This window comes from Macrotis lagotis, chromosome 2 (assembly GCF_037893015.1).
Source record: "Macrotis lagotis isolate mMagLag1 chromosome 2, bilby.v1.9.chrom.fasta, whole genome shotgun sequence".
NCBI classification, from domain to species: domain Eukaryota; kingdom Metazoa; phylum Chordata; class Mammalia; order Peramelemorphia; family Peramelidae; genus Macrotis; species Macrotis lagotis.
In genome coordinates, this window is record NC_133659.1 from 154306242 (window position 1) to 154326720 (window position 20479).

General features: G+C 37.2%; 1 protein-coding gene across 1 annotated transcript in view; it reads right to left on the reverse strand.

Annotated features, from left to right (window-relative positions):
• Positions 1-15270: 15270 nt before the first annotated feature.
• NUP133 (nucleoporin 133) overlaps positions 15271-20479 on the reverse strand; it is a 65863-nt gene continuing 60654 nt past the window's right edge. Inside the window, exons 24-26 of the mRNA XM_074223028.1 lie at positions 19826-19890; positions 18493-18581; positions 15271-15571 (exon numbers count right to left, since the gene is read on the reverse strand). Of these exons, the coding sequence (XP_074079129.1) occupies positions 15435-15571; positions 18493-18581; positions 19826-19890 (291 nt within the window). The 3' untranslated portion in view covers positions 15271-15434. The remainder of the gene's footprint in view (positions 15572-18492; positions 18582-19825; positions 19891-20479) is intronic.

The following is a 20479-nucleotide window of genomic DNA, read 5'->3' on the forward strand; positions in this document are numbered from 1 at the left end:
GGCAGGTTTTTATATAGCCCACGGACTCTCTGGCCCCCGCCCCGAGACCAGAGCCGCAGGAATGTCTCTACCCTTCTGTAGCCATATTTGGGTGTAGGGCACTAAGAGCCCCCTCCCCTCCGGTCCCTCGGCCTGGGCCCCCAACCCCTGAGCTCTGCCCAAAGAAGGAGAACCCTGGCCCTGGCCCAGGTAACACGGGCCAGGCCGTATAAGGAGTGACTCCCCGGGCTCGCAGCTCCTCCCCGAACCTCTCCTCCAGCTGGTCAGGGGAGTTGGGGGCAGGGGGCAGGGTCAGTTCACAGGGAGGGGAAAGCAGAAGGGTGTACCCATCTGTCCAAGGGTGTGCACGTACTGGGGCCCTTCCCATCCCTAATCCCTAAATGACCGTGAGCACAAAGGAAAACTCGAGAGGATGTGTCTGGTTGGGTTGGAGCATCAGAGGACATATGAAGGAGGGACCCCTGCCCCCCAAGGTGCAAGCCCTACTTTTGTTCCTTTTCACGCTCCACCAAGACCTACTGACACCTCTTGGGAGTTGGGAGGTGGCGGTGTGATGGTGCCATGGGGGGAGGGGGGGAACAACAGCTGCTGTCCCGGGATGCCTCCTGCGAGTTCATCCGCCTAGGAGCAAGGGAACGAGGCTGCTCCATTGGTTTTCCATCACCCCACCCCAAGGGGGGAAAGAGGCAGTGGTACGTGCAGCTGTCCGGGGAAGGACAACTGACCGGAGGATCTCGCCGAGAGAAAGCAAGGGGGCTCCCAGGGCCAGAGGCCAGACAAGGCGCATCCACACTTCGAGAGCAATGACCCAAACCAGAAAGGAGCTGTCCTCCTCGGCCGGGCTACCAGACTCGGGGGAATCCCTTCACGCTCGTTTTCCCGTAGAGCCCAATTGCTATAACTCAAACTACTGGCACTGCCCCGACCCTAGGGACTCTGTAGCAGGGCAGCTGAGAGCTTATTCGGACATGGCCTTGGACTATTAAACTAGCGTCTTTGCTCCAGGATAGAATTGGAAGTGAGAAGCAGGGACAGTTTATTTGTTGGTGGGAGGAGGAAGGGAAGGATAAGTGATTAGGGAAATGCTGCTAAACAGAACTCTGTTTCATTCTCTTCTCTCTTCCCCCCCCCCCCCCATTAAGAGGGCATACAAATATAACCCAGCAGCTTTTTTTTTTTTTTTTTGCCATTCCCAAAGGCTTTATAAAATCAACTTTATATATAGAGGATGATATCCATCTCTGCGCGGCCCAGGCCGTTTGCCAGTACGCATTGGAGAATTACTATAGGAGAACCGAGAGCCTGGGGGAATGGATTCTATTTGTACCTAAAAAAAACTTGGGGAATTTTTTTTTTCAATTTCCTAAATGGGTTTGAATTCACTTATATCAAAATAGAGGTCCAGTACTCTTTTTAATTCAGTTGAGCTTACACGCATAGTTGGTGACTGTGACACTTTTCTTTAGAAAATTAGAACAAAAGTAGCCTGACTGAAGGAAGGAAATGTATTTTATTTTCAAATTTCAAGGGTGGCTGTCTGTGGTTTTTTGGGGGGAGTGGGGTACCACTCAGGAATTATTTTTTTAACAATAGTTAAATTTCTTGTTCATTACTGAAATAACAGCACTTCACATTTGTCGGAGATCAGTTAATGAAACAGGTGCGGCTTTTCTTAGAGGACAGAAAAGCAAATGCTATGCTCTCTTCTATTCAACAGCATCTCTTCCTCTACATAGTTAAGGGTAAAAGAAATCAGGCTAAAATAGAGATGGGAGAGCCCAAAGGAATAGCGTTCTGAAGTTTCTGTGGCTTCATAGAATGCTCTTATGTCCTCTATTTCTTCAAGGACTTTTCTCTTCTTTAAAGCTTTCCAGTTATCGTGTTGGCTAAATAGGTCAAGAGAATGAAGAAAGTTGCATTTCATTCTTAACTCTTTCCTGTTCTATTCTATGGAAGAAAATTGGAAACATTCAGAAAAGGTAACCTGACAGAAATGTGGAATATGCCTTTTAAGGGATAACTCTTTAGGGTCCTTGGGGAATGGTAAGCAATTGTTTTCAAAAAATAGCTGTCTAACCTCTTTTGGATTTAAATTTCAATGGAGGGGGAAAGGAAAGGAATTTTTAAACACAACTTTAGCCCTGTTAATACAGGTCTTCCTAGCTGACAAAGCTCATTTTAGCATCAGCTTGAAACTCCATTAAAAATTGTTCATGAATAAAACACGCAAAAGTTAATGGAAATCAGCTACTAAAGTTGGAGACATGTCAGGGATGCGGGGGGCGGGGGGAGAATATCCTATTTGGTGATTTCCTTTTGATTGAAGCTGGTTCAATTGGCATCCAATGGAGCCTAGTAGGGACTTCACATAGTTCCATTACAAACCTGGTAAATTCACAATGATTTAAAGAGACAGGCTTCATGGATATTCGAGTGAGTAGCTCATCCATACATATAGCTTTGAGAATAATAGTCTGCTTGTCCCTGGGTGAGCTGGTACTCTCTGGATAACATTTGAGAACTATCCATCAATAAAGGGTATGCTTGATAAGAGATTCTGTTTGGCAATGTTTCTAAAATTCCATGTCTTGGTACTTACTCTCCAATAGGGCCCCTTCTGCTCCAACCTTGAGCTTGAGGACGCATCCTCCCTCCCACCCTATTTTTCAGACTTCCCTCACATAGTCCCTTCTCCCCAGCCTGAATGCCTTTTCTTTTCCTTTTTTTTGTTTTTTGCAAGGCAATGGGGTTAAGTGACTTGCCCAAGGTCACACAGCTAGGTAATTATTAAGTGTCTGAGGCTGGATTTGAACTCAGGTCCTCCTGACTCCATGGCCAGTGCTCCATCCACTGTGCCACCTAGCTGCCCCCAAATTATGTTTTCCAAAGGCTTTCCTGTCCTCCCCACTCTCCTTCCATAAAACTTTAAGACTTAGTTCATATTCTTCATGACACTTCCTTTATTAATTTTACTGCTTGTTCAAAAAACTAAGGATATTTGTGGAAAGCCCTGGACATAATGCTGGAAATAGGGGGAGGGGAGGAAGAAGAGAGCCTTCAAAATAAGAGCTCACTCACTTTGTACTCTCATATAGCAGTTCCATTTTCCATAAAAATATTTTTTATGGATCAGCTCAATAAATGTGATACATTTGCATTGCATAAATTCTTGCTGAGTCTCCAGTTGTTTCATGTATACTAAGTAATCCAAGTAGTTAGATTATAAATTCCTTAAGAGACAAATACTAAGTCTTCAATAATTTTAAATGAATAACAAGTTAGACTGGAGTTGAGTTATACTTTCCCCAATGTTACCATGCTTAGCAAGAAGAATGAGAACTGCTTATCAATTAGAATGAGAACTGCCAAAAACTAAGTCAGGATCTTTTCCTTACAAATCATACATACCAGATTAGTTAAAGTGTATGACAGCAAAATGATTTGGATTCTCCCTTTTCCTGTTTGAGGTTTATCTTTGCTTTTGTGCAAGTCTTAAAATTTGATCATGCATATAGAATAGCCCTCCCTTTTCCATTGTGTTTTATTTCTGATTATCTTCCTTACAAAGACAAAAAAAAATATTACCTTTGCAAATTTCTAGGATGCCATTATAAAAAAAATGATAATTGGTATAAAATCAAACTTACTTAAGTTTTGAAATGATGGAATCTGTATATGGCACCTGAAAATTAGTGGGATTTTTAAATACCCTTTTTAAAAAGTGTTATGCCAAATGCCTGTTAAGATACAGTGTTTTTAACTGGAAGCTTTTAAAGTAACATATAGGAAAAGCTATTTTTTATTTATGTATCCCCAGGGATTCAAATGTCCAGAAAAAAAGGCAGGTGTGGCTAAACCAATATTTTCACAGACCTCAGTCACAAAACAGCCAAGGGCGTCAGATTGCAATAGGGTAGGTTTGATCTCTATGGTGGTGCTCAAATTGTTGGAGAAACTAGGGCCATGTAAAGCACTCTCTAATTTCAAGATCAAATTAGCTATGCTAGTTTAGATCATGGCAAACATAAATTCTTTAAGTACTGTATACTATGTTACAGAACCCAGAAATGGAATCCATACCCAAATTTTAAACAAAAACCAATTTAGCATGGATGACAGTAAAAAATCAGAAATATTTTATATTGAAAAAATAAATTTCAAAAAAGTTCTTTTACTTTGCTTAAGCCCTGTCCTAAGGTTTAATACATTAATTGCTCCATCCAAGATCTTCATGACCTCTTTTTTTTAAAGGCTTTTTGCAAGGCAAATGGGGTTAAGTGATTTGCCCAAGGCCACACAGCTAGGTAATTATTAAGTGTCTGAGGACAGATTTGAACTCAGGTACTCCTGATTTCAGGGCCGGTGCTCTATCCACTGTGCCACCTAGATGCCCCTCTTCATGAGCTCTAAATCACCACTCTTGGATCCTCATCCTTGTTCTTTGTGTTGAGTTTACATTATTGTCACACCACATTTTCTCATAATTCAAGAAGTCTTGAATCTCTGAGAGCATTATAGGTACCTAAAATTACTTGCCTTTGAGATTAGCAAAGCATATTTTTTGGGGGGAGAAATAGCTTTGGGGTGGGGGTGGGGTACAGCTAGGTGGCTCAGTGGATGGAGCACAGGAGGACCTGAGATCAAATTTGGTCTCAGACACTTAATACTTAGTTGAGTGACCTTGGTCAAGTAATTTAACCCCATTGCCTTGTGAAAAAAAAATTTTTCTGTAACTTGGTATTTACTGAATAGTATCACACTAAATATCAACTTCTAAAAGTTGCTCATATAACTGAAAGGATTCCTATGATTATTTCTTTTTAGCAGAAGTATATTTTATAGAAAGTCATAATTATGGGTGTTCAACATTTTATAATTGAATTTACATATATTATCAGCAATACTTAATTTGGGTTCAGATTTAATATAACCAACAAGTATTTATTAAACATTTATCATGTGCTTACATTGTGTTAAATGTTAAGAAATAAGAAAAAACAAAAAAAGAATAAAAAGACAAATTTCTGATTTTTGAGCTGTGGGATAAAAATTTTAAGGAATAAAATATCTCATTGACACAAGCAAATCATAAACTTCAAAAAACTGATTTTTTTAGAAATGGAATAAACATAAAAAATATTCTAAATTCCAGTAAATTTAAGTGTTACTTTAAAAACCTTCCATTGGGCAAAGTGGTCAAAGGATAGTTCTCAAAAGAATTGCATATTATACTACTACTAGGTCTGGGATGATAAAAAAGGGGGAAAAAGACCTACATGTATAAAAATATTTACAGCAGCTCTTTTTATAGTGGCAAAGAATTGGAAATTGAGGGGGGGGGTCCATCAATTGGGGACTGATGGAACAAATTGTGGCATATAAATGAGATGGAATACTATTATTCTCTAAGAAATCATGAGCAGGTAGATTTCAGAAGGACCTGGAACAACTTATATGAATGGATGCTGAATGAAGTGAGTAGAACCAAGAGAATATTGTACACATTAACAGCAATATTGTGTGATAATCCACTATGAGACTTTGCTTTTCTCTGCAGAACAATGATCAAAGACAATTCTAAAGTATTGGGATGGAAAATACTATCCACATACAGAAAAGAAATATGGAGTATAAAGGCAGACTAAAAGTTTCAATTTTTAAAATGTGTTTTGTTTTTTCCTTTCTCATGGATTTTTCTGTTTTTATTCTGATTCTTCTTTCACAACAAGACTAATATTAACATAGTTATACACTATAACCTATATTGAATTTTTGCTGTCAAGGGAAGGGGGGGAAGGAGGGAGGGAGAAAAATGTGAAACTCAAAATCTTGCAAAAAATGAACATTGAAAACTATCTTTGCATGTAGTTGGAAAAAATAAAGAGTTGCAAATTATTAGCAACTATATGAAAGGACACTCTAAATAACTAATAATAAGAGAAATACAACAATCAAAACCTGAGTTTTTACTTCACAGACAAAAATGATAAAAATGGGAAGTCAGCTTTGGAAGGGCTGTGTTAAGCAAGTAAATTAATCAATGCATTGTTGATGGAACTCTAACTTACTATTACTATTCTGGGGGAAAATTGAAATTATAAAAATATAATGTTCATACCCTTTAACTTAGAAATCCCAATGCTAGGCATATACACCAAGAAAATCACTGAAAAATTTAAATATACCAAGATATTTATAACATCATTCTTTTAGGTAGTAAAGAACTGGACACAAAGTCGATGTTCATCAATTGAGAAATGACTAAGGAAATTGCGGCCTATTAATGTAAACACTTTTGTGCTGGAAGAAATGAAGAACACAGGGGCGGCTAGATGGCGCAGTGGATAGAGCACCAGCCCTGGAGTCAGAAGTACCTGAGTTCAAATCTGACCTCAGACACTTAATAATTACCTAGCTGTGTGGCCTTAGGCAAGCCACTTAACCCCATTGCCTTGCAAAAAAAAAAAAAAAAAAAGAAAGAAATGAAGAACATAATGATGAGAGAAGCATGGAAAAATTTCTATGGACTGATGTAAGTGAAGCAGAGTTGTGTAAAAAAATATACATAATTGCAACATCCCCCACTCCAAAACAACCCCAAACAACCTAATATAACTGAGAATTATCACAAAATAAGAAATGAATGTTACAAAATAATAAAGACTTAAGTTTGATCCCAAAGAAAACAATGAGAAGATGCCTCCCCTTGTTGCTTAGCATGAGTCTATTAGTGTAGAACACTATTTTTTCAGTGTTGATTGACTAGTCTTTTTTTAATTTATTTTTTATTCTCATTTTGTACAAATGTTTTTTTACATTAATAAAATATACTTGTTTACAAGTAAACAAAATACTCCTCCCCCCATGAATATAGATAGACTTGCTTGGGCAAAAAAGTAAAGGGGAAGAGAAAAAAATTAAAATAAAAAAAATAGTAATAATTGTAGGTATGGCCAGGTGGCACAATGGACGAAGCACCAGCCCTGGAGCCACAAGCACCTGAGCCCATATCCAGCCTTGTAAACCCAACAATCACCCAGCCGTGTGACATGCAAGCCACCCGATCCCCACTGCCCTGCAAAAACCAAAAAGAAGAAAAAAAAAGACCCAAAATAAAATAAAATAGTAATAATAGTAGGGGTGGTTGGGTGGCAGACAGAGCATTGGCCCTTCAGCCAGGAGCACCTGCGTCCAAATCAGGCCCCAGACACCCAAAGATCACCCTGCTATGTGGCCCCAGGCAGGCCACCCAGCCCCACTTGCCCTGCACCCTCCCCCAAATGATAATAACAAAAAATGTGCTTCAGTCTTTGTTCCAACACCATCAACTCTGTGGTGAGTGGATCACATTCTTTATGATAAGTCCATCACAAAAGTTACTTCCATATTTTTCCAACATTGCCATTGCTGATCGCAACTCCCTCCTTTCTTATTTCTCCACTACCATGTACTATATTTTCTCTCTCCTTTCACTCTGACTCTGCTGTAGGGTCGCTGAGTGGCACAGCAGACAGATCCCTGGTCCTGGGGCCAAGAAGCCCTGAGCCCCCATCCCAACCCTTAGGCCCAGAATCCACCTGGCCCTATGGTCCTGGGCAGGCCTTCCAATCCCAGCCCCTTGCAAGAAGTAAAAAAGAAAATGTGTTATATCTGACCACTGTCCCCCCATGGTCCATCCTCTCCTCCTTTATTCACAACCCCACCCCTTCCCCCTGCTCCTCCCTCCTTCTTACTCCAGATGTCTATACCCCATTGAGTATATTTGCTGTTTCCTCTCCTAGCCATCTCTGATGAAAGCAAAGGTTCCCTCATTCCCCCTTGCCTCCCCCCTTCCATATCATTGCAATAGCTCATTGTAATAAAAAAAAAACTTATTATGTGAAATATCTTGGACTGTTCCCCCTCTCCCTTTTCTTTCTCCCATTCCATTTCCCTTTTTTTCCTATTGACTCCATTTTTACACCATATTTATCTTCGACTTCAGCTTTCTCCTGTGCTTCAACTATAAAAGCTCCCTCTACCTGCTTTATTAACTGAGATGGTTCATATGAATATTATCAGTATCATTTTTCTATACATGCAGTTCATCCTCATTAAGTCCCTCATATTTCCCCCCTCTCCTCCAATCTCCATGCTTCACCTGAGTCCTGTATCTGAAGATCAAACCTTCTGTTCAGCTCTAGCCATTCCAAAAGGAACATTTGAAATTCCCCTGGTTCATTGAAAGTCCATCTTTTTCCCTGGAAGAGTACATTCAGCCTTGCTGGGTAGTTCATTCTTGGCTGCATTCTAAGCAATTTTGCCTTCCGGTATATTGTATTTCAAGCCCTACGAGCTTCCAATGTAGTTGCTGCTAAGTCCTGTGTGATCCTGACTGCAGCTCCACGATATCTGAACTGTGTCCCTTCTAGCGGCTTGTAATATTTTCTCTTTGACTTGGAAGTTCTGGAACTTGGCTGTAATATTCCTGGAGGTTGGTTTTTTGGGATCTCTTTCTCGGGGGGATCGGTAGATTCTCTCCATTTCTATTTTGCCCTCTGCTTCTAGAATATCAGGGCAATTTCCTGTAGTAATTCTTTGAAAACGATGTCAAGGCTCTTTTCCTGATCATGACTTTCAGGTATTCCAATAATTTTTAAATTATCTTTCCTAAGTCTGTTTTCCATATCAGTTGTTTTTTCAATGAGATGTTTCACATTTTCTTCTAATTTTTCATTTTTTTGGTTTTGAAGTATTGATTCCTGATTTCTGGTAAATTCATCAATCTCCCTGAATACTATTCTTTCTTTGAAGGATTTGTTCTCCTCAGAGTTTTCTTATCTCTTTTTCCATCTGGCCAATTTTGCTTTTTTAAAGCATTCTTCTCCTCAATAACTTTTTGAACCGTTTTATCCATTTGACCTAAGCTGGTTTTTAGCATGCTATTTTCTTCAGCATTTTTTTGGATTTCCTTGACTAAGCTGCTGACTTCATTTTCATGTTTTTCCTGCATCTCTCTCCTTTCTTTTCCCAGTTTTTCTTCCAACCCCCTCATTTGATTTTCAAAGTCTTTTTTGAGCTCTGTCATAGCCTGAGCCCAATTTCTGTTTTGCTTGGAGTCTTTAGATGCAGGAGCTTGTGCTTCCTCATCTTCAGACTGAGTATTTTGATCCTTCTTGGGCTCATTTGCAAAATATTTCTCAATGGTCTTCCTCTTGTTTCTTTGCTTGTTCATTTTCCCAGCCTAAGCCTGTTTTTTGGGGGTGCTTTCTGAGCTTTTGGGACACTCCCACAAGGGTCTCAGTTTGTGAGGTTCTGTCCTCCCTCCTGGTCTGTGAATGAACATAAGCGTCCCCCTCTGCCACGGGGCTGAGGTGGGGGGGGGGGGGGGCCCTGCTGTTCTATGGGGGGCTTAGACTGGGATCAGGATCTGAATGTGGTCAGAGCCCCAGAGTCCTGTTCCAGAGGCAGAGGACAGAGCTCTGCAGTCTCTCTCTCTTCATTCCCCTCTGTCAGCTCAATGGGCTCATGCCCTGGGGGCTCCTGCTTACTGGCTCTGCCTGCTTCTGTTTTGGATCTAGGCTGAAAAACCAAGCTGCTTGCTGTGTGCCCTGAGGGCTGGGCTCCACGTGCTCACTCTGGCAGAGGTTCCCCACTGTTCCCCCACTTGGTGCCGGGTGCTCCCCGGGGTGCAGCTCAGGAGACTCCCCCACTGCTATGAGCTGCGACTCCCAGTGCCCTGGGGCTGCCTCTGAGAGGCTGAAGTTCTTTGGCTCTGGCGGGCCACCCCTCTGGCAGGCTGCCTCTCTGATCCCAGGGAGCAGAGCCTTTCTGCTCTTTTCCAGGTTACCTTGAGTAGGAGAACTGCCTCACTGGGTCCCTTTGTGGGTTCTGTCTCTCAAAAAAAGTCCTTAGCTTATGAGTTTTTAGCAGAGAGCTCCTAAGAATCGATCCCTTCATGTAGCCATCTTGGCTCCGCCCCCCCGATTGACTAGTCTTAATTTTTTTCTGTTATAAGGCATGACCCTCTGGGGTAAAGATATAAAGGAAAATATAGTGATATAAAACAAAAAAGATCAATAAAAATAACTTAGTGAAGGACCAGAGGGGAAATATTTTTAGATTAAAAAAATTATCATTGGGACATAAAGCCATTAACCTGGATCCTTTTATTTATCATACAGCCACAAGATATTAAATTTCTCAATGACCTCTTGATTCTGGACTTAATTAATATCCCTATGCTGACAGTTCTCAAATCTACCTTTCTTGCCCCAACCCTTCTGCTGCTTCCAATCTAATTCTATTAGTCTTCATCTAAATACATTAGTTTTCATCATTACGCTTTTTGCTAAATTTAACAATATAGTCCATCCCTTTGACCTTTGGCTCTTAGCTTTCTGGTTTTCCCATTTTGTCCTCATCTGTTGTCTTCATTAGCTTTTCTTTCCATTGCCCCCTCAGTGTCCCAGAAGATGCTTCTCTCTTTTCTCTCTATTCCAATCTGCTCAAGTATCTTCAGAAAATTACTATTATGCAGATGACTCCCAGCAGATTTTACCCAGGGTTCAAGTACCATGGTTATTTTGAACTCAACATATCCCCAAACTGAACTCAACATCTTACTCCATTATTTGTACCTTCTCCTAACTTCAAGTCTGATTAACATGCAGACTCAAAATCTTTAAGTCATTCTTCAATCTTCCTTCTCCCTCACCTGACTAATTTACTGAGCAGCAAAGTAACATGGTTAGATCCATGCTTCAGCAGAGAGTAGGATACAGATGCAAGGCATGTGGAGGCAGAATCTACAGGTAGACCTGGCAATTGACTGGATGTGGGGCATAAAGGAATGTGAAAACTCTAGGATGACATTACTATTTCAAATCAGGTGATTGGAAAGATGGTGGTGCCTTCAACAGAAATAGTTAAGTTTGCTTTTTTTTTTTGCAAGGCAAATGGGGTTAAGTGGCTTGCCCAAGGCCACACAGCTAGATAATTATTAAGTGTCTGAGACCAGATTTGAACCCAGGTACTCCTGACTCCAAGGCCGGTGCCTTATCCACTGTGCCACCTAGCTGCCCCTGAAATAGTTAAGTTTGGAAGAGAAACAGCAAAGGATAGAAAAGGGGGGAAGACGATTGGCTTTTGGATATGTTGAATTTGAGATGCTGATGGGGTATCACAAAATACACAAAATACAAATACTCTTAACACTGAGATTCACCATCTAGTTGAGAAAGGACAGGGTCCAGGGCAAAGTCTTGGGGTATAACCACACCTAGGAATCAGAATATAGCAAAGAATTCAGCAAAGGAGACTGAAGAGTGGTCAAGTCAGACAGAAAGGATCATCCGATCAATAAGCATTTTTAAGTACCTACCATGGGTCAGGCACTGTGTAAAGAATTAAGGATATAAAAAGAGGCAGGAGTCCTTGCCCTCAAGAAACTCAATCTAATAGAGGAAACAACATGCAAATATGTAAAAACAAGCTACACAGTAAAAGATAAATAATTAAGAAATAATTAAGAGAGAAGGCACTAGAATTAATGAGATAGGAAAAGCTTTCTGTAAAATATGGGATTATAGTTGATACTTAAAGGAAGCCAGGGAAGTCAGTAGATGAAGATGAGGAAGGAGAGCATTACAGGCTTTGGGAGAAAGAGAAAATGCCTTCACAGAGAGTTTGAGTAACTTGTTTGTTGAATAGCCAAGAGGCCAGTGATACTGAATCTGAGTATGCAAAGAGGAGTAAAATTTAAGAAGACTAGAAAGGTAGGAGGGGATTAGATTATGAAATACTTTTAATGCCAGATAATTTGGGATTTGTTCCTGAAGATAATGAGTTGGAGGGAGCGGTGAGGGAGACATAGTTGGGTCAGCACTTCAAGAAAATCACTTCAGAGATTGAACAGAGAATGGATTTAGTGGGAAGAGTCTTGAGGCAGGCAGACCCATTGGCAGGCTCTTACAATGAAGGTGTGACATGATGAGGAACTGCTCTACAGTGTTGGCAGTGTCAGAGATGAGAAGGGGGGGGTGTATAAGAGATGTTACAATGGTGAAATAACAAGCTTTGGTCACAGATTGGATATGGGGGAATGAGTTAGTGAGAAGTGAAAGAAAAATGCTAGGTTGTGAGCCTGAGAGACTAGGAGTATAATGTTGTCTTCTTAATAATAGGGAAGGGTGTGGGTAGGATTAGGAAAGATGATAAATTGCTTTACATATTTAAGACTTCTACTGGATACCCAACTTGAGATTTCTGAGAGACAGTTGCTTGGATTGGAGGGAGCAGAGAGATTGGGGCAAGAAAAGTAGATTTGAGAACTGTCAATATAGGGATAGTAATTAGGTCCATGGAAACTGATGAGATAGTATAGAGGAAGGAGAGACGGCGGCCTGGGGGAACATCACAAGTTACAGGGTATATTCTGGATGAACATTCAGCAAAGGTTCTGACCACTGAGTGGTCATACAGGTAGGAGAACCAGGAGAGTGGTACCCTGAAAACCTAGAGAAGTATCCAAGAAGAGAGGATAATCAACAGTCTCAAAAGCTGAAGGAAAGTGGAGAGAATGAAGACTCATTGGATTTAGTAACTAATAGATCATTAGTAAGAATGGATCAAACAGTTTCAAGGGAATAAAGTCAGTAGTTGGAATGTAAACGAGTTAAAAAGAGAATGAGAGGAAAAATAGAGGCAAAGGTAGAGTCTACAATTGTAGATAGTTTAATTCAAGGAGTTAAGCTATAGACTGATGGAAGCATCAAGCAGAGAAGAGAAAACTCAAATTCCTTATTTTGGGATTAAAAACCTTCCATAATTCAGCTTTTCCATACTACTGTCTTTAATTTACTCTACATTCCCAAATGAACTAATGAAGGTCTTCCAATTTTGTCTTGCCCTCCCCAAGCTTCTCATATATAGAAAAGCTCTGCCCTATACCTAGAAACACATCCTCTACAATTCTATTTTTTGAAAATGTTTTTCCCCAGCTCTAATTCAGGATCTATCTCCTCCATAATTATCTTCTCTTCCTCCTCAATAGCCTTCAATGAAAGTAATCTTTTGGGTGTAGCTGGGTGGCACAGTGCATAAAGCACTGGTCCTTAAGTCAGGAGGACCTGAGTTCAAATCCAGCCTCAGACACTTAATAATTACCCAGCTGTGTGGCCTTGGGCAAGTCACTTAACCCCATTTGTCTTACAAAAAAAACCTAAGGAAAAAAGTAATCTTTTCCCCTCAAATTTTGTCTGGTATTCTCCTTTGCCTTATCATGTTTGACCTTGCATTATATTTATGTAAATGTTTCATCCCTCTTTTAAACTATGGGCTTCTTGAGGGTGTGCTATTTTTTTTTTTAATCTTTGTATCACCATAACCTAGCACCTTGCCTTGCACAGGGAGCTATTTAACCAAGGTTGAATTGAAGTTTGCCATTCTTTTGAGAGTATCTTGATAGTCAGATTGTTTGGGAACAGTTCAAATGTTTTTCCATACAAGAAATCAACAAATATTACCAACAACAAAGACTGAATATAATTTTTTTTGTATAGTTCCAAGAGCTGCTACTAACTGGGTTTCTGCTGGCATACTAAGGAAGTTTGAAATCCTTTGGTCACAGAAATTTTTAACTTTTTGTATCTTGTACTCTTCTGGAAATCTGATGAAGCTTATGGAGATCTTTTTGGAATAATCTTTTCAAATATTTATTAAAAAACCTAAAATACCTTAAAATAAATCAATTGAAATAGTTATTTAAAAACAATTTTTGAACAAGTTCATGGACCCCAGGTTAAAAAACCCTGCTCTAACAAGATCTTTTAATTTTTGGGGGGGAGGGGAGACTGGATCTGCAATTTTATTAATATAGGATCTCTTTGTGACAAAACTCCGCTCTATCAATGCAGACAATTGTTTTACAACTTAGTCATGGGGGGTAGAAATGGTATTGAATGGCAGAATTAAGTACTAACATAACTAATTTTAATAGTCAAAAATTCAATATACATATTAACCTTGGCCATTCAACAAACTACACTCTCTTTTTTCCATATTGTTATTATCCCTCTATTCCCAACCCCCCACACTTACACTATGTTTAATTTGGGGGGCTCTAATATATGCCAAATTCTTCTTTACAAGTTATAAACATGGAACAATTAGAATTAAATTGAGGGATAACTCCTTTGTTAGCAATCATATCATTAGCCTATTCTTCTAAACACATTCAATCTTTCAGTATATAATCTTCGAGATACAAAAAGACTGCATTTTATAGAACTAAGAACTGATCTCTCTTCAACTAATTAACTTATGACCTTTTCAGCCATGGGATCAAGTTGTTTTAGCAGGCAACCGGCCAGAGAACCACAAAGTGTGGATATGGTAACAACTTTCTATCCCATCTCTAGCTTAATGTTAAATCATCTGTTAGACAAAGATCATTTGATAACATTAGTCAGAAAAATATCCAGTTCTTTAACTACTATCTTCACTTTATAGATTAAATTAAATTGTATCAGAGTCTTAGACAAAGAAGGAAACCAAAATCAATGATAAACTATCATTTGGGGCTAATCTGTGGGCAATTTCATATTCAGAATAACAAATAAAGTTGGATCCCATCCTAAAAATGTAGTTTTGGGGGGCAGGATATGCTTATGAGTTCTGGTTTAAGTTACTCTTTTACTAAACAGAATTACATTTAATTTGATTATTTATCTCAAATTTAATGAAGACTCACTTAAAATTTTTTTAATTTGAACTATTAGGTGAAAGAATTAGAACCTATTTCAGTTTTGTCACCTATCTTATATAAACTAGACCTTTTTTTTGTCCCCTTAAATTTAAAAAAAAAGCCACTCAAAAATTCTGTCTTTAGACTGTACTACAACAAACTTTTAGTGGTAAGAAGTCTAGATTAATCCCTCATTTTAGAACTAAGGAAACTCAGAACCAGGATAAATACCCAAGTTTTTCCTGACTCACAATCTAGTCTTTAAAAAAAAATATTAAAGGGCAGCTAGGCGGCACAGTGGATAATGCAACGACCCTGGAGTCAAGAGGACCTGAGTTCAACTCCGACTTCAGACACTTAATAATTGCCTAGCTGTGTGATCTTGGGCAATTCACTTAACCCCAATGCCTTAAATAAATTAAAATATATCAAAAACAAAGGTCAACAGCTGAGTAGCCAAACAATATTAAATGGTATTTCTAGAATTGAGAGATTTTTTCTGAGTGAAAAAGGAAACAAAATACTGCAGTAACTGAAAACCAAAATTCCATGAAGGCATAAAGATTTTATGTCAGTTTCCAGAGTACAAAAGAAAACATCACACCATGTAGTCACAAACCTTTAAACATATTCAATACAAGACCAAAATGCTCCAAATTTACACAATAATAAAATTCATTAGAAACATTTAAAGCTTTTGAAAATGAAATCAAATCTGCCCTTGGACATAATGTTCATAATTTGCTTTCAAAACAAATTCAAAATAAGGATTGTTCTTTAAGCTTCCAAGTTCTTCTGCTTGTAATAAGTCTTTCACTTCTGGTAAATATTCACTAAGCTGAATACCTGTAAACATAAAAATAAATTAATCTGGTTGAATGTTAGAAACACCTATATTTCCACTTCAAATTACATCATTCTTTTGAATTTGAGAGAGGTGCTGCCCTAATTCTGTTTCAATTAAAAAAGTACTTTAGTAATTCTAAAAACATAATATTCTTAAGGGGCTGAATTAATAGTTTTGGATTAGTTTAAACCATTAAGGTTCTATTCCAAGGTTTCACTGATGAGGAGGAAGTCACAGGAATCCTGAAAAATCAGTGTCAGAGAAATATAAGCTCTCAAGTGGGAAAGGTTTTATTATATGCATTGGCAATGGACTTCAGACCAGCAATGGTGTATCTTCACCAGGGACTAACCTAAGTAAACTATGGAATGGTTCATCACCATAAATGAACTAACTCAAGAAGATTAAAAAAGAAGAGAGGTTATGAGACACATTGGTAGAGATTATGCCAAGAGATGAAATGACAAAACTATTTAAAAAGTTAAATCATAGATTACATCTGAAATCCATGCTATGGTTCTGAAATATTAGTTTTTTACTTTTGCCCTCACTTTATGCTTTCATTTAAAACAAAAAACTGTTACAATTTAGAATTACTTTTTAAAGTATTTCCTAAAAATCTGATCTTTTTTTTGTTTCATTTGGAAAGATATCCACATTTAAAAACAAATAATATTTTGAAATTGTAAGGTTAAAAACCCAGATTTAAGGAATCATTTTGTTAAACTCTGCTTTAAAAAAAACTGACTGAAATTTTTAACTAAATCAAGATATTTTTCTAGTATACAAAAATGACAAAGGTCCAAGTAATGATTTTTTAAAAAGTCTATTAATTATTCTAAAATAAAAATGTCTATGTGGGGACAAGTCCATTTTCATAAATAATTTCAAAAACAAGTGTATGCTTTTTCTTCATTTAATACTAAAAAGATCTATTAGTCAAACTTCAGATTCATATAAACAAGTCACTTAAGATACTAGACTACAAGGTTGTCAAAAATCAGGGACTGTATTATACTTAAGGGTCTTTTATATGCAGCAAATGTTTTGAATTGACTCATATTAAGAGAGTAAACCTTTAAATTAAAAGAATTTAACTTAAATTATTAATACTTACAGAAGACTTTAGTTCTCCTTAATTTCATTATTAAAATGATGCTAATCATATTTATGAAGGTATCCCATTAATTTGTAAAGGGGTAACCATTTTTGTGAGAAAATATATAACATAATGGTGAACTTCCTTATTAAAGTATAACTTGTTAAAATATATGTTTAAGCCTAACATAAGGTCATTATATCATATATTTAAAACTGGAAAGGATCTGCAAGGTTACCAGTCCAAGTCCCTCATTGATTTAATGTTGTTGTTCCTGCAGAATTAAAGGCATATTTTGCAAAGGGAAAATTGTATAAGCAGTTTAGAGAGAATCCTTAAATACATAAGTAGAAAAGTGACAAATAAAGGCATGACATGCTTACACCTAAAGATACCAAATGTCAAAATCAAGTATCAAGACTAGCCATGAGGATGGCAGAATGGAGCAGAAAGAAGAAAAGAGTTGTTTCTGCCTCTTATTGTTTACTGTGATGCTGGTCAAATGACTTGTATTCCCTGGACCTCAGTGAGTAAGAGGTTTGAACCTGATGACTTCTAAGGTCCCTTCCACCTCTAAATTTATGATCCTGTGATCTTAGCTTACTGATACAACAAAAGTACATGGGTTTCTAATTTATCTTCCCTTACTGTCAAATCTTAAAATCTTTTATAAAGTAGGTCCAGTCTAGTCTTCCAACTGTGGGTAGCAATATATTTGGGGTTTCAGAAAACTGAAGAGCCGAGTTAGCTTAGCAACTTAAATGAACACAAGGCACCAAATCTTTTGCAGGGACTGGGAGATACTAAAGAATTTGGCCCAAATATTTCCTGACTAATAAAAAGGCAAATATGGGGAATTAATTTCTGAAACAGTTCTAGCCTCTGTAACCATTATTTGTAGAGAGAAGGCCTATCATATATCTTGCCCCTAAACAGATGTTACATTCTCCCATTAATTTAGATTTTTTTTTTTTGGTTTTACAGGACAATGGGGTTAAGTGACTTGCCCAAGGTCACACAGCTAGATAATTATCAAGTGTCTGAGGTCATATTTGAACTTAGGTCCTCCTAATTCCAGGGCCAATGCTCTATCCACTGCACCACCTAGCTAAGCCTGAGATAATTTTTGAATGCCCTCTGTGTTTAATTCTCTGACTGTGAGACTGACGATATAAATTTTATGATATGTTTAACCACTTAAAAAGAAATTAAACCTATTTCTCTAACTAGCTGCTAAAAGTGTTTTTAGATTGTGTAATGATCAATTACCATGGACTTGCTCATCTCAGCAGTACAATAATCAAAGACAATTCTAAAGGACTTGTGATAGAAAATACTATCCACATTCAGAGAAAGAACTATGGAGTCTGAATGCAGACAAAGCTTATTATTTTCAATTTCTAAAATCTGTTTTATATTTTATGGTGGTTTTTTCCTTTTTTGTTCTGATTCTTCTTTCACAACATAATTAATATGGAAATATGCTTAATATAATCATACACATATAACTTATATTAGATTGCTCTCTGTCAGGAGATGGGGGAGGAAAGGAAGGGAGAAATATGTGAAACTCAAAGCTTTAAAAAATGATTGTTGAAAACCATCTTTGCATGTAGTAGGAATAATAAATAAAATTTTTAAAGAACTGTTTTAAAGTGATGGTGAAATTATAATTTCTAATTCAACATTTGTTCATTCATTCAAAAAATATTTGTTAAGCAATGAAAGTGTGCAGAGCACTGGGTTAAACTCTGGGGGAAAACAAAGAAAACTAAGAACATTCCTGCTCTCAAAAGTAAAAAACTGCAATAAATCACTTACCATCTTTTAAAAGCTTCTCTAAGATTTTCACAAATATACTGTCTTTAGATACTTCAATTGGGTCATCTTTACCTTCTGAACTGGACCAACTATAGATTTAAAAAAAAATCATTAGGTTTGAAATCTACCACTAAAACCTTACAGGTAACTAAAAATATGGAGTCATGGGGAGGGAGATGGAATGGGGCAAAGATACAGAAAATTATATATCTAAAACTAATTAAAGATTTGGGAATGAACTGTAAAACTCAAATAATATCTTTAATTAAAAAAAAAATTGGGGAATGTAAAAGATGTATAAACTTAAATTTTCCCTATTGTCCATTACCTAGACATTTAACCAGAATGGAACAAGTTCAGGTTAAATAATTAACCAGAAAATTATACTTTTAAAAATACCACTTAAGTAACTTTCCTAAGGAAATGCTGATGCCAATAAGCAAAATGAGTTGAATAGGGTTACACATATGAAACTGGGAAAATTATTAATGTTTGAAAGCATCTAAACATAAATCACAGACCAACATGGTCAGTTACAATCCTATATTCTATAACATACTACATTTTCCATTACAACAATGATTTAAAAAAAAAACAAGCAGCCAAGAAGAGTAACTTTGCTTGAGTAGGGTGGGGCACAGAAATCAAGTAATATGGACATTTCGAAGATGGCTTCTGAGACCAAATTAACAACAATTTTAACTATTTGGGAGTGCTCAGAGGAGGGAGTAGATGACTAAGTAAAAATAGCTCTATTTCTTCCAATAAGGAAAATGGTAAGCAAGAGAAGAGACCTATGCCCATAACGACTGTCTTTAATCCTTCTCACATGGTAAGTTTTAAAGAAATCCATCTCCATAGATGGAAATGAAAAATATCTAGGAAGAAAGGTTACTTAACAAAAGCCTTGAAAATGTGGATAATATACTCTCAAGTTTAAGATCAATCAAAATGAAACTGGTATCTCTGACCAATATGGCCATTTATAAGATGGAAACCCCACCCCAATAATTTTTACATTTCTCCCCACCAGTTAATACAGAAAATGTAGAAGTCATAAAGAAAATATAGAATTGCTATGCATTCTGGATTTCCATAAATTCTGAATACGAATAGACTTATATCCTTGAAATGTTTCATTTTTGCCCTTAAAAATAGGATTATACTATTTTTCTGAAACCAAGCCTTAAAATCAAGGCCTTACAGCTTGTTTTTTGTTTTGTTTTTAAAATTAGCAAGATATGTTCAACTATAAATAACATAAGAAAAACTATATTAACAAAGTCTGCTGAGTAATACAAATGGAGAAAATACATTGTGTCTAAGGTCTTACTTGTCTCTTTGAAGAGCTTTGCAAAGTATTTCAAGTTTGAGGTCATTTATGTTTGCATCTTCCTCCTTCATAAAGGGGAAAAAATGATTAAAACCTGATTTTGAAAAGAATTATAAATATCATCTGTCTCTCTCTAAAATTTCCCACCACATTCAGATTTAAGCAACATCAGCTCATAATTATGTACTCTTATTCTATTTTGGTTACTTGGTGATAAAATATAGTTATACTTCTTGTTCACTAGTGAAATATAATTACAGTAGAGTCCCAATGCTATGCCCAGGTAGAAGTTTATGCAAGCAAAAAGAAAAAAAATGACAGTCACATGTGATAAGGGTAGAGAGAATGTGCAAGCCCTAATACAAATTCATTTTTTGAAAAAAGAAAAACCATTACTATAAACGCAAAGACAGTCTCTGATTTTTACTGCTTTTAAATTATTATGAACCATTTGTTCAGATTTGTATCCTTAAAAATACATATTTACTCTGGAACTATGCCCAAAGAGCAATAAAAATTGATCATACCATTTGACCTAGCAATACCAATAAAACTATTATCTAAAAGAAATCATAAAAAATGGGAAAAGTCTTATGTGTTCAAAAATATTTATAGTAGCTCTTTTTATAGTGGCAAAAAATTAGAAATCGAGAG